Source organism: Gadus macrocephalus, chromosome 5 (genome assembly GCF_031168955.1).
Source record: "Gadus macrocephalus chromosome 5, ASM3116895v1".
Classification (NCBI taxonomy): domain Eukaryota; kingdom Metazoa; phylum Chordata; class Actinopteri; order Gadiformes; family Gadidae; genus Gadus; species Gadus macrocephalus.
In genome coordinates this window covers 11163093-11177481 of record NC_082386.1, presented here as the reverse complement: position 1 = coordinate 11177481, position 14389 = coordinate 11163093, and the positions used below count along the sequence as shown (strand labels likewise).

Here is a 14389-nt window from a genome sequence, read left to right as displayed (position 1 = left end):
GGGGGGGGGGGGGGGGGGCGGCGGAGTGCAGCCTAGAGCAGCAGAGGACCATCTTCCCCAAAGTCGGAGCGCGGTGCTGCTCTCCAGTCTCCGGCAGACAGGCCGCCTCCTCATTAGCAGGTTTTTTACATTCCTCTCCAGGCCTCGGCAGCCCCTCGGGCGCTTCCTCTCCGTCAGCCTCACGCCGCATACCTAAGAAGGAGAACGCGACGAGTCGCTGCGTCGCCAGCCTGCACATCGAACCTGCGGCGCTGAAACACAATCCCAATAAACGCAGGCCCGCGTACTGGTTGTAAAGTCCTGTAATTACCGCACGGAAAACAAGCTGTGAACATACGGCGTGCTTACCGGGAGATTTCCGCGCTCCGTCTTCTGGTCTCTGGGTCTGACAGGCGGTCGGCGGGGTAACACGCAACACGACGACATTAGCGAGCGGTCGATGTAAACGAATGGAGGACCACTCCAATATGTAAAAGCAATGCAATTTAGCTCTTCGGACGAGGTAAGGGGGGACCTCGCGTCGGAGCAGCGCACTGGACTTTCATTGTGTGTGCCCGGAGCCCACCCACACATCATCGTATTGAAGCAGGAATGCATTTAACGGCCGCGGCTACAAACAACGTTAAGTGTCTGTGGCCACCATTTATTCAGTGCCGTCCCGCCCTGTGAGAAAAAGTAAAACACTGCAGGAATGCTTTAGAAAAGCAGGACAAGAGAAACACCCAGCTCTGGGTTTATCCTTGGTTAATATAATCTGCCTCTCGTCCACAAGTGGTCTCTCTATCGTGTTAGAATGTGAGGGGAAGAAGACGCTACTGACGGTAAGGCCAAGCTAATTTACTCCTCACTGAACCGTGCTGAAAAGCAGCGTTCTGTTAGCCAAAGGCCCCAGCGTCTCGAACAATGCCCAATCTCAGAGCAAGGCCGCAGAAGTGATGGAAAACACGCAGCCACGGGTTTCTCTCAAGTGCTTCCAACTTATGCCGGATCGTCGGCGCAGACCTTTTGTGCGGTCGGTCGAGCGATTCGCCGCTCCGATTGTCTGGCTCTAAATCGCGGAGTGCCACCACATCCGAAAGCACGCATTCCACGGAGCACAGGGGTCGCGCCCTGAGCTAAACCGCGAGCCAGACATGGCCTTGGTGTTCTCGGGCTCCGACAGAGGAATGCTCTCCACAACAAGTCTCTCCCCTCGCAGACGGTCTCCTGGACGGTCAACATTCAGCATCCTGACTGCAACAACATGTCGCTGCCGGGATTTGCCCGTACATGCCGCTAGCCCTTGCTTTCCTTCCCCCCCGTCTCTGACAGATCTGGTGGAATTCCAGAGTCTCTCCACTTGTGGTTGGAGGAGGCTGGCATCGCCTGCCAGCAGACGTCTCTCGTTTTTTTTCCCCCTTTTCAAAGGTTTCGAGTTTTTCTCTTTACTCATCGTGCCGGGGAGAAGATCAGCCTGGGGGTAAGGAGGAGGAGGGGGGAGGAGGGGGAGGGGGAGGGGGAGGGGGGAGGGAGTCGAGCGTTGTCGCTACCTGTCCGTCTTTTTTGTTGGCCTTTTACGACCCGTGTTGACCCCTCATCTCTCAATCCTCGAGACGGAGAGTCACACACACACACACACACACACACACACACACACACACACACACACACACACACACACACACACACACACACACACACACACACACACACACACACACACACACACACACACACACACACACACACACACTCCTCCTCAGCAGGGTTGGACAGCCCTGTCCCTGCACAGGACTGCACTGCCCTGGTGAGGCACTCCTACAAGCGGGGAAGCAGTACTGTGAGGTTAAGGGTCTACGGAAAAGCAACTCATTCTCAGTTTGACCTCTGGGTGACCTCCAGCCTTGCTTACAGTCCTATGTTGTTACTACGGTCCTGCTGCACATTCCAATGGATCCAGTCAAAACCTCACCCGCTGTTAGGCTCTGTGGGAAAAATCCCTCGGAAAACAAACAGATTGAACCCGCGTCACTCAATTGTGCCTCGAAATTGTGTGTGTGTGTGTGTGTGTGTGAGTGTGCGTGTGTGCCTGCATGTGTGCGCATGTGTGGTTGTGCATGTGTGCGTGCGTGCGTGTGTGCGTGTCCTGATCACTAGGGTGCTCTTCAGGAAGCGGGAGGAGATGACAGGCTGAGTGGATTACATCACAGCGCTGGTTGTGTTTGATGTGAGGCAGATCCCAGCGCGGCGGGACGCGACCACGGACCGCTCCTTTGTTTCCTCTCACCGGCCCCCCGCTTCTCCCTTCCCACCAGCCAGCCGGGGCTCCTCCATCTGCCTCGTCATCAGATCACGCTCTCAGATGTTTGACAGTGCCTGTTCTCTCACTCCCATTGTTTCTCTCTCTCTCCTCTTACCATCTTAGAATCAGATTCATTCGTTTGATTATTTTAGATTTGATTTAGTTTTTTTCGGTCTGCTGTGAACAGGTGTGTTGTGGGAGGTCTTCATTCACACAAATTGACAGAAGTCGTATCCTATATATGATATACAGATTAAGACATACCCATCCAACATTAAAAAAATAGTCCCCTGCTGTTCAAAACCCTTTGTAAATTCCCCTTCATCCAATATTTAAAAGCAAAACACTGATAGACTTCCCACGCCCACATGCACACAGGAATATTGCTCACCCTGAGGGAAGCACAATCTAGCAATCAGAGAGGAATGTCTCAGGGTCCCAGTCATCACTGGGTTGTGGTTGTGAAGTGGGGGCTCTGGTGGTTTCAAGAGCAGAACAGAGGGAACCCTGTGCCCACCAGACCGCTCTGAGAGAAGGACTGCTGAGAGCAATGGAGGATTTCTGTTTGGAGACTTTGGTGTCGGTCATTCAGACCCTATTCACCCGGGCTGTAATTACAAGCTTGTCGGGCGATCTTTCCTCTTTTTGTTCCCCCTGCCAGGGAGTCTGAGACACTTCAGAACACACACACACACACACACACACACACACACACACACACACACACACACACACACACACACACACACACACACACACACACACACACACACACACACTCCCTCTTTGAGGCCGTAGAGCTTGTCAAAGCCAATAAACAATTTCACCCAACACTTGGCAAGTATTTTCACTAGCAGGAGTAAGTCAACGGCGTGTGGCCTAAGAATTACCCTAAAGACATCTCTGCCCTAGATATGTTGGATTGTCCATTTCATCAATGACTCCTGCGCTTTATATTTTTGGGACTCATTGCATTGCTCATCCAACGTGCATGTGTGTGTGTGTGTGTGTGTGTGCGTGCGTGGGCTACAGGGAACATGGGAAGTACCCCGCATGTGACTCAGTCATCACACACCATGTGGGCTCTCGTGTGTGTGTGTGTGTGTGTGTGTGTGTGTGTGTGTGTGTGTGTGTGTGTGTGTGTGTGTGTGTGTGTGTGTGTGTGTGTGTGTGTGTGTGTGTGTGTGTGTGTGTGTGTGTGTGTGTGTGTGTGGTCTGCATACAACAACAGTAGCAAGGCCGGGCGTCCCAGCATGACATCATCCCTGGCCTGGTGTGTGTCTTCCTCATTCTGGACAGGACCGCCAGAGCAGCTGGAAGAGCCCAGCCCCCATTACAGGAAGTTAGCTTCGCTTAGTCAACACACACACACATGTCCGCTCTGCCCTGCCAGAGTAACATCTGTCTCCGTAATGACTTACTCCAACACATCGCTATTTAGAAAGGACCACCGTAATCGCATACATATGTAAATGTAAAAATGATAATAATGTTATAGTAGTACCCAAATACGTATGCATAAACGGCGCAGTTGTGGATGTAAATATGCTACTGTTTTATTAATGGGACTTGCTGATGAGGCAAGGAAAAACATAGTAATAAATAATAGGTGTGGCTGGGGGCCATGCGAGGAGGGAAGTGTATGTTCACAACACAAAACTGCATGAGGGAGAGTCCCTCTACACACACCCTCTCCCCTCCCCAGGCCGGCAGCATCATGTTGTACGTAGTAAGGAAACCTGCACTGGCTTAGAGACAGCCGGTAGATTAGCCCTTCTTAAATGTCAAAAGTCAGTTGAATGGATGAGCCTACATGGTTTGTCTTTTAGCTTACAGCTGAAAGTACCCCAAAAGTACAGAAGTGGGCGTCCACCCGTTCACCTGACCTTTGTGTTTTCCAGCGTTCCAGTATTAGTGCTCTGGTCGGGCGGTTTCTCTCTGTAAAGCTGACCCCTCTGCGGTTCTATTTAATTTCTCTCCCAGTGTTCGAGGGGATCAGGTTTTGGAGCGCGGTGTTCGGTTTCATAGGTAGGTGTTCAGAAAACAAAGCTAGGAGAGAGAGCTTATCCCTGAGGCACCGCCCAAAACCAATCCCTTCTGGGTATTGGTACCAGCATACCTGATGCCTAATGCCTAGCTGTTGATATTAAAACACGTGTGTGTGTGTGTGTGTGTGTGTGTGTGTGTGTGTGTGTGTGTGTGTGTGTGTGTGTGTGTGTGTGTGTGTGTGTGTGTGTGTGTGTGTGTGTGTGTGTGTGTGTGTGTGTGTGTGTGTGTGTGTGTGTGTGTTGGGAGCTTTGACCAACAGCAATCCGTTAGGGTCCGATGTTGTTGCTAGCCGCCCGTGGGTTTACCGTGCACTGGTTTCCAAACATAGTTCAGAACAGTAGGAGTTGGGTATTATACAAACAAAACCTCTTGAAATTACCGGGGAGAAACACAATTTATGCCTCACTAGGCCGCGTATAGACTGTGCGTGCCAAGGTTTAGTAGCATATAACGCAAGTGAATTAGTGCTCTGGAAGCCATCTCTGCTCTGATTAGCAGCTGTGGGAGCTGGCGCTGGCTGGCGGTGGTGTGTGTGCTGTGTGAAGGTGACTGTGCAGTAGGACCATCACAGCTCTGACAGCCAGTGGATAATGTGATCACAGCCCACAGCCAGCCAGGGCCGACTGAGATGAGGAGCCTTAATCTCCCCCGGTGTAAGGCTGCCAAATATGCCCGATCTGCCACGCAGAGGAACATCACCCTGGTCTCAGAGAACGTTCAAAGGGCCTGCTTGCTTTTGATGTCTGACGTGTGTGTGTGTGTGTGTGTGTGTGTGTGTGTGTGTCTGTGTCTGTGTCTGTGTCTGTGTGTGTGTGTGTGTGTGTGTTTGTTTATATTTTTATATATATAGGTATTTTTTTTATATTATTTTCCTATCCTTGGGTTGGTTCCAGAATGCAGCATCTTGTCAATTTAATTGACTTTTGTTGGCTAAGTGATTGCTCGGTAAGAGACATTAAAGGAGTCGCAGCATTATCAACAACAGCAGCACATTCAGGGCACGGCCAGCTGAGGACTGGACTTGATTCAGAAGATTTCTATTTATTGGAAGCATCGTTTACTTTTCTTTTTTTTTTTACATAGGGCACGGCATGAATAAGTAAGTCTTACATTACTTTATTAAATTGCCAGCAACATCCACTTTACACATTTCATTTGAGAATTGAACAGATGAGCGTAGAGGCTTGTAGTTTTAATGAGGGAATGCAATTTATTTTACATTTGGCCAAGCTTTCATGTTTCCCCCATGATGCTTATTCTGAAATTGGTTTTGAAAGCCATGCCTTATCTGTAAATAACATTTCAGACACTCTGTATGGACTCAGTGACGCCCTGGCAGAAGGAAAGTAAGCAGAATTCTGTTAAGCCCGCCCGCTCCTAAACACATCCATTCCCTTTCACTGCTGTGGAAATCGAAATGAAAAACTGGTTTAGAAGTCTGAAAGGAGCATGTTGGTCTCAAGTGTCACATCTTTTGGAACATTGCCTCAAGAGAAGGTTTTCATATGAACTGTTGAAGTACCTAAACTCACATTTTTCTTCTGCTCTTATTTCAGGGAGATACGTTTAGAATACGGACACGACTCCCTGGAACGGCCCGACCCAGATAACGTTGCGCCATGAAGGCTTGAGGAGGCCTCGTCGTTTGGGTTCCTCCTGATCCAGAGAAGGCTGCCCATGACTTCAGCCCCCCCGCATGCAGTCCTAGAGGCAGCGATGCCCCCCTGCTAAGTGCCTTGTTGCCTCAGGCCCTGATGCCATGACCAGCCTGAAGCCTCCGCCACCGATGGAGCGTGGTGGATCGATCCCTGCCACAGACGAGTTCTACACCAAACACCTTCGGATGGTCAACGGCGGCGCCTTGCCCACGCGTTCTGATAATGTCCATCCCCCAGGGGGCACGGGTGTGCCTAAGATGGGCGTGCGTGCGCGAGTAGCCGACTGGCCCCCTCGAAAGGATATGGCGATGAGCTTGTGGCACCCCACGGAGGGCCAGAGCCCGGGCGCGCCGGGCGGCGGCGGCGGCGCCGGCGGCCAGTCCCACAAATCAGGCCTCTTGATCAGCCCTCAGGACTCCTCCATGCTGCGCAACATCCACAACACGCTGAAGAACAGGACTCAGGCCCCGGCCAACAACTACAGCTCCGACACCCACTACCTGTCCCCGGGAGAGTACCGGGGCCCCGCCCACAGGAACCCGCGCCAGCGCCGCATCCGCCAGCGCAGCAACAGCGACATGACCATCAGCGAGATGGAGGGCAGCGGGGAGAGCGGCGAGGACTGGGGCCCCGCGCCGGGCGCCAAGTGGTCCCCGCTGCACCGCGAGTACGGCAGCACGTCCTCCATCGACCAGCACGGGCCGTCCCGGGACAGCTTCTTCGACATGCTCAAGGGCTACCAGGGGGAGGCGGCGGACCAGCGCAGCGACGCCCCCGAGGGCCTGGAGGAGCTGCTGAGCGTCGGCCAGTCCACCGCCGACCTTCAGCAGGAGAACCTCACCGAGGTCGACGCCCCCAGGCCCAAGGACCGCGACAAGCCGCCCAAGAGGCGCTCCAAGTCGGAGACGGGCGGGGAGTCCATATTCCGCAAGCTGCGCAGCGTCCGCGGCGAGTCGGACTCGCCCAAGGGCGGGTCGGACGCGGAGGACGGGCGGTCGGAGGAGGCGGGGCCGCCGCTGAAGCCCTGGGCCAGCCAGAAGGGCTTCTCCCACTACGACGTCCAGAGCATGCTCTTCGACCTCAACGACGTCATCCAGCTGCGGCAGACGGCCAGCAAGAGGAAAAACACCACCACGGGCGCCTCGGCCGCCGCCGCCGCCTCGGCCACCTCCACCCTCTCCTCCACCCACAGCCTGCCCTACAGCTCCCCCGGCGGCAGCCAGGAGGAGCTGAGCGCCAGGGACAGCCCGGGCCCCGACGCGGAGGAGGAGCAGAGCAACGAGATGCTCCTCAGCTGCCCCTGCTTCCGCAACGAGATCGGGGCGGACGGCGCCAGCCGGCGGAGGCTGGGGCTGGTGGGCGGAGGGGCGGGGGGCGGCGGCCCCGGGGTCCTGGCCGGGGAGGGGGGTCTCTACGAGACGGCCGTCAGCTCCCACTGCACCAACGCCGGGGTGGCGGTGCTGGAGGGCCCCAAGGAGGGCCACAGCTCAGCGCTCAGCGACAAGGGCAAGCACTACATCGTGGAGCACGTGGACCTGGGGGCCTACTACTACCGCAAGTTCTTCTACATGAAGGGTGAGACGCCCTGCCGCCCGGGCTCTGGGGCAATGAGGTCCGTTCATCGGAGAGCTTTGTGGTTATGCCTTATCCCTGCGTCTGTTTCCTCTTTTCAGAGCACTGGAACTACTTCGGGATGGATGAGGCGTTGGGGCCTGTGGCGGTGAGCCTGCGCCGGGACAAGCTGGAGGAGGAGAAGGACCTGGGCCAGCAGTACAACTACCGCCTCATTTTCCGAACCAGCGAGGTCAGTGGTGCACCGGCGTTCGTACTGCATCGCGTGGAATCACTCCTTCATAGTTATTTTAAAAGCGCCTGGTTCTGACCGATGCTTTTGACGAACCGAGAACGATAAAGATTATACTGTTGAGTATTCGATCGTTTATTGTCAGTTTGGAATTGTTTAAGTAACGACGGAATGTCCCATTTTTAACTGGGATCCCATTCCGGGTGAGGTCACTGACTGTTCAAAGTTCCCTGGCTTTAGGCCGGATGTCTCCTCCACACTGTGTATTTATCGCCCCAGCTCTCCTCTGCTTCTCACCGGGGAACTTCCTCGGGGCGAAAGCCGCAGCAACCTCTGCACCTCTTCCTGCAGCCAGCCCTGCAGGCCCCGTCAGTCAGACCACAGCTGTGGGGACACACTTCAGGACATGTACTTTTCTCCTGACCTCCATGGCCTGTCAAAGCCCTGCCACCTGAGAACCCCAGTCGGTTAGACCGCTTAGAACCGGTCTTCACGCTCCACGATGACTGCATACGACATCTATACACTGTGTGTGTGTGTGTGTGTGTGTGTGTGTGTGTGTGTGTGTGTGTGTGTGTGTGTGTGATTAAGGAATTGACGGCCCCAAGGACCAAAATATCTAAAGACAACATCCCCAGCCACCCACCCCCACACACCCTCGCATACCTGGAGAACAGGGGTCCATTGTCAGGGCCCAACCCCATGCATACAACAACACTCGCCCACCCTTCCCTTCCAGCTGCATACGATGGGCGAGTGTGATCGGACTCTTCCCCGCGATGGAGCACAATGCAGAGCTCTATGTTCACAGAGCCCTGCAGACTGATGCAGAGTCTTGCTCCCTCCTCTCCACTGCTTTCTGTTGACTCCCGGCCACAGATGGAATTAAAACAGCCTCTCGTGTTGTTGTTGTTTATGTCAACTTCTCTCAGGGCATGGGAGTACTTTTTTAAAAGCCATGGCAGATTGTGTGTGTGTGTGTGTGTGTGTGTGTGTGTGTGTGTGTGTGTGTGTGTGTGTGTGTGTTTGCATGTGTGCGTGGGTGCGTGCGTGTGCATTCATGTGTGTGTGTCAGGATGCATGAGTGTGTGTGTGTATGCCCTACCCTTCTGTGTACGCTCTTAATATCGCTTGCTTTATATTGTCAGCGGGACAATATCTATAACAATAGCTTTAACAATATATACAATCATAGCTATAGCAATAGCTATAGCTTTAGAAAATATCAAAAGGGCAGGATTTCTAACTTCCATCCTTCCATGCCCTCCCCCTCATCTCTCGGCCCGTCTCCCCCACCAGCTGACCACTCTCCGGGGCTCCATCCTGGAGGACGCGGTGCCCTCCACAGCCAAGCACGCCACCGTGCGGGGGCTGCCCATCAAGGAGGTGCTGGAGTACCTGGTGCCCGAGCTGGACGTGTCCTGTCTACGGCTGGCCCTCAACACGCCCAAGGTCACGGAGCAGCTGATGAAGCTGGACGAGCAAGGGGTAAGGAGGCCCAGAGAGAGAGAGGCAGAGTCAGGGGGTGAGGAGGCCTAGAGCGAGGCAGAGTCGGGGGGTGAGGAGGCCCAGAGCGAGAGAGGCAGAGTCAGGGGGTGAGGAGGCCCAGAGCGAGAGAGGCAGAGTCAGGGGGTGAGGAGGCCCACAGCCAGTAAGAGAGGGAGAGTTTTATCCCAGTGGGCTTCAGAGCCAGTGGCCGACAAGTGGGTAAGTCACTGTTCTGGAAGTGCCAGGACTCCTTGTTCTGTGAAGGTGTGAATGTATAACATCTTGACTCTGTGTATAAAGTGACTCACTCTTTTGTGTGTGTGTGTGTGTGTGTGGGTGTGTGTGTGTGTGTGTCTACATACTTCTGTGTGTTTGTTTGTGTGTTTTGCTGTGTGTTTGTTTCTCTGTCTGTGTGTGTGTGTGTGTGTGTTTCTGTGTGTGTGTGTGTGTGTGTGTGTGTGTGTGTGTGTGTGTGTGTGTTTTTTTTTCTTGCTCTGCGTGCATCTCCAGCTGAGCTTCCAGGTGAAGGTGGGGGTGATGTACTGCCGGGCCGGCCAGAGCACGGAGGAGGAGATGTACAACAACGAGAACGCCGGCCCCGCCCTGGAGGAGTTCCTCCAGCTGCTGGGGGACAAAGTCCGCCTCAAGGGCTTCCTCAAGTACCGCGCCCAGCTCGACACCAAAAGTAACGTCTCCCACGCACTCTCCCGGGGTGGGGGTCTGGGTGGGGGGGTGCTCATTAGAATGGGTGCCACTTGACAGACTCTTTTACGTTGGGTTGGTCCTATCCCCCCAGCCAGCCACTGCCCATGAGCAAACAGCATCCCGTGTCTGTACAGTATGCTGTGTTATTGTGTATTATCGTTTTGAATGTTGTACCTAGACAAGTCCCTCATCTAATACCCAAACGTTACCAATCTCTGATGAATAATGAGAAGGATCCTCAAAGAAGAAAGTATAATCATAAACACACACACGTACTAACACACAGACCTCATATACACACACACACCTTGCACCCTCCTATCCTGATTGTCCTACCACTCCCCGCCCCCCCCCCCCCCCCCCCCCACTCCTTTAAACCCATAATGCATTTTGATGCTGGTGTTCCCCGGAGGCTAACCGGATCTGCGCTTGTAAAGCAGAGGTCATTCAGGTGTCAGCATTGGCTCTGTCAACACATTCACAAGATTAGCTTTCACTTTAAAACTCTCTCCCCCTTTTTTATGGTTGCCTCTTGGGACTGCATCCTTTGTCCTTCTTATCTGGTTTTCTGTTAAATATTTCCTTTCACCTGACCTCATTCACGCTCTTTCTTCCTCTGTCTCCTCTCTCTCTCTCTCTCTCTCTCTCTCTCTCCTCTCTCTCTCTCTCTCTCTCTCTCTCTCTCTCTCTCTCTCTCTCTCTCTCTCTCTCTCTCTCTCTCTCTCTCTCTCTCTCTCTCTCTCTCTCTCTCTCTCTCTCTCTCTCTCTCTCTCCCCCCCCCCCCCCTCCCCCTCTTGTCATATATGCTTGCATCATCTCATTTAATTCTTTGATCTCTCTCTCTCTCTCTCTCTTTTTTGTATTAATATATGACTGACAGTCTGCCTAACTCGCCCCTCAATGGTCCTAATGAGGGTAGGATGAAACGGCAGCTCATCCCAATCATGGCTGTAATTACTTGGAGCTATTTTGGGCTGCAGGGCCACCCCTATTCACCCAGAGGAAAGCCCCTCACGTTGTCTCTCATGCAGGGCGGACATCAGCTCACCAGCAGCATCATTATAGATGCTGAAGGGCCTGCCATTCACACACAAGATTAGGCTTTGAGTCGCTCAAGGTCAAGTCCATGACCATATGATTAATTGTTGTTGTTGTATATTGATGATTGAAAGGAATTATTCAGGCTGGCTATCCTATGTTTCAGCCGCAGACTCTGTTTGTCTGTGCTTGGGTAGAGACACTGGGCTCCAGTTCCTAACATGGGCTCCAGCTCCTAATATGGGCTCCAGCTCCTAACATGGTCTCCAGCTCCTAATATGGGCTCCAGCTCCTAACATGGAGTCCAGTTCCTAACATGGTCTCCAGCTCCTAACATGGTCTCCAGCTCCTAATATGGGCTCCAGCTCCTAACATGGAGTCCAGTTCCTAACATGGTCTCCAGCTCCTAATATGGGCTCCAGCTCCTAACATGGAGTCCAGTTCCTAACATGGTCTCTATGACATGTCTCCCCCTGCAGCGGACTCCACCGGCACGCACTCCCTGTACACGGCCTACAAGGACTACGAGATCATGTTCCACGTGTCCACGCTGCTGCCCTACACGCCCAACAACAAACAGCAGGTACGTCCCGCCCCAGAGACTATGGGAAAAGCTCGCCCCGTTCTCAACTTTAAGGGTGCTCATTCTAGAATGTAAATACTATAAACTGTTTGGGAAAGGATTTTTCGAAGATAAAATGAGCAACATTTACCCAAAGTTAAGGAATGTCTTCGCTATGAGAGGAGGGTTTTTTGCTCAGCTATAAGCAGTATTGTTTTCCTCGAATATCCATAACAGCAAAAACTAATATGCTGTATCATGGCAAACGCGAACCATCCATTGTAGTTCATTCGTTGTACGTTGTAGTTATTTTAACAACCCCTCCCCCTCCCCCTCCCTGATATCAGCTGCTGAGGAAGCGTCACATCGGCAACGACATCGTGACGCTGGTGTTCCAGGAGCCCGGCTCACACCCCTTCACCCCCAAGGCGATCCGCTCCCACTTCCAGCATGTCTTCATTATCGTGCGCGTGCACAACCCCTGCTCCGACAGCACGTGCTACAGGTGAGTCTGTGTGTTGGCGCATGCTCACAGGGTGTTCTGCTGTAGGGGTTGGAGAAATGCAGCTTAAAGGTGCAGTGCGTTGGGTTGAGCCTCTAGTGGTGAGGGTGAAGAATGTAAGCAACTGTATACTAATGCTGAATTCAACACACGTTCACCTTTTAAAGGTTCGTCCAGGTATTAGTTTGAAACGTTCAAAGGTGAGGTCATCATAGTTTTTCAAGAAGAGTTTATCAAAAATAAATATGTTAATGACAAAATTAAGGATTTGAAAAGAAATAGGGGTAAAAAGGGTTGTTGTTTGTTTTATTATCCTATTTATAGTCTATAAAGGTCACAGATGATGCAATGCCCCGATTTTGAAATGTTCCTCAACAACCAGCCAGGAATATGAAGGACTTAAGTGGGGTCAAGAATTTAATTACTTCCTTTCAATGAAAATAGTCATCGTCAGCCAAACCTATCCATTACCGTAGCGGCAGGTTCAACCAGTACTCCACCAGCAGCATGTCACCATCTTGACTCAGTGTGTGGAGTCAAGCCTTTTAAAGCAGCCTTTACTTTACTTGCAGCGAGCTACCTGCGGTCCCAATCTCATGCTCACTAGCATTAAGACAGAAGCACTGACTGCCCAGCACAGCTCCCAGCGTCACTTAAAAGCCTGCTGCGTGACCGCGGCCCTGTCTTCCTGCCTGCACTCAGACGTGTGTGTGTGTGTGTGTGTGTGTGTGTGTGTGTGTGTGTGTGTGTGTGTGTGTGTGTGTGTGTGTGTGTGTGTGTGTGTGTGTGTGTGTGTGTGTGTGTGTGTGTGTGTGTGTCTCTCTCTGTGCGTTTGTATGCATTTGTTTGATTATGGTTAACGGGGAGAGATTGACCCTGGAGCCCCTGTCTCGGCGGGGCTGAGCCTGGCTGTTGGTGGCTGGATGGAGCCGGCCTCAGCCCTGGGCGCTCAGGGGCCACAATGGCATCAACCGCTCAAACACACACACACACAAACACGCACGCGCAAACATTACCACGGTGCAGCCACTTTGATGTGGTACCCTCCGCTCCTCCTTCCCCAGCCTCCTCACGTGCGCCACGTGCACATACTCTATACATGCTTTTGTTGTCCCTCTGTCTCCCTCTCCATCTTCTCTCTCTTTCCCTCCCCCTAAGTCTATCTTGCAGTCACTTTAACGTACACGCACGCAGGCACCCTTTGCCTTCACTTCATTCCCCTATCCCCCCCAACCACCCCCACCCCCTGCATGCACATGCAGTTCTCTCACAAAAGCTCACTCTTTGCAGATTCTTATAATACACCACCCCCACCCCCTCCCTCCCTCCCTCCCTCCCCTCCCCTGCCTGCCACTGTGCCTTGGGGCAGCGCGAGGCAGCCTGGTCAGAAGGAGTTAGCACCGCACACATCAGAGGGGGGCTGTCTTCAGCCGGACATGTGAGCGCAGCGGCGATGAGGGTGGTGATGCCTGGGTAGGAGGAGGGTGGATCAGCAAAGCCTCTTAGAGCCCCAGCAGCCCGCATCGAGATCAGACCGACGCGGGGGTTAGGAAGGGAGCGCAGCTACTTACCGCCTCTCGGTGCACTTGATAAATCATCAAATTGTTTTTGGGTCACACCCCGACCTCCCTACCCCCCACCCTGCTCTCCAGACCCCACCCCCTCAACCCTCCCACCCACCCCCACCTCCCAAACCTGGAAGTTGCAGCTTGTTTTTGTTTAGCTTTTTCTTCTGGCTGTCGTCGCTTTGGAATTCTGCGGATCTTTCTTTTCGGATTGGAACGCGACTTGGTTCAGGATTTCTTTTTTAAGGCGTCCTGTGATTGAGAACCTATTATGAACAAGGAGGAAGAAGAGAAAAGGCTCCCTGTTCCGGTTCTCCTGGTTCTCCTGGTTCTCCGGCCCTGGATGAAGCTTAGGATGCAGGAGTCTTGAGTCTGGTGACCCGCCCCTGGAACGCCGTTGCTCTCTGACCTCCAGCTGGACTCAGCTGAGCTCTTTGGTGGTCTGACTCGAAGTCACCAGGTCTCAGTTCTACAGGAAAAAACGGATCACTTTCGTTTTTCATTGATAATTCTGACCAAGGTAGGGAATATCTGGAGGGTAGGCTGGGACAGGAATATATATCCAGGTACCAACTGCTGTGTTTTTGTACTTGGTGTTGTAGCAAAGTCACTTTTATCTAAATATAGTAATGTAGCTGTATTTTTGCTAACAGCAGTATTATTCTAGTGTGTGTGTGTGTGTGTGTGTGTGTGTGTGTGTGTGTGTGTGTGTGTGTGTGTGTGTGTGTGTGTGTGTG

At 52.8% G+C, this 14389-nt stretch overlaps 1 protein-coding gene across 3 annotated transcripts in view; it reads left to right on the top strand.

Annotated features, from left to right (window-relative positions):
- The window catches only part of LOC132457869 (signal-induced proliferation-associated 1-like protein 1), a 41977-nt gene that overhangs the window by 10606 nt on the left and 16982 nt on the right, over nt 1-14389 (top strand). For all 3 annotated transcript variants that reach the window (XR_009525782.1, XM_060052235.1, XM_060052234.1), the window contains exons 2-7: nt 5887-7563; nt 7662-7792; nt 9092-9280; nt 9791-9965; nt 11503-11606; nt 11933-12090. Coding sequence is in view for 2 of the 3 variants with exons in the window: in XM_060052235.1 (XP_059908218.1) it covers nt 6090-7563; nt 7662-7792; nt 9092-9280; nt 9791-9965; nt 11503-11606; nt 11933-12090 (2231 nt within the window). In the remaining variant the exon portion in view is untranslated. The remainder of the gene's footprint in view (nt 1-5886; nt 7564-7661; nt 7793-9091; nt 9281-9790; nt 9966-11502; nt 11607-11932; nt 12091-14389) is intronic.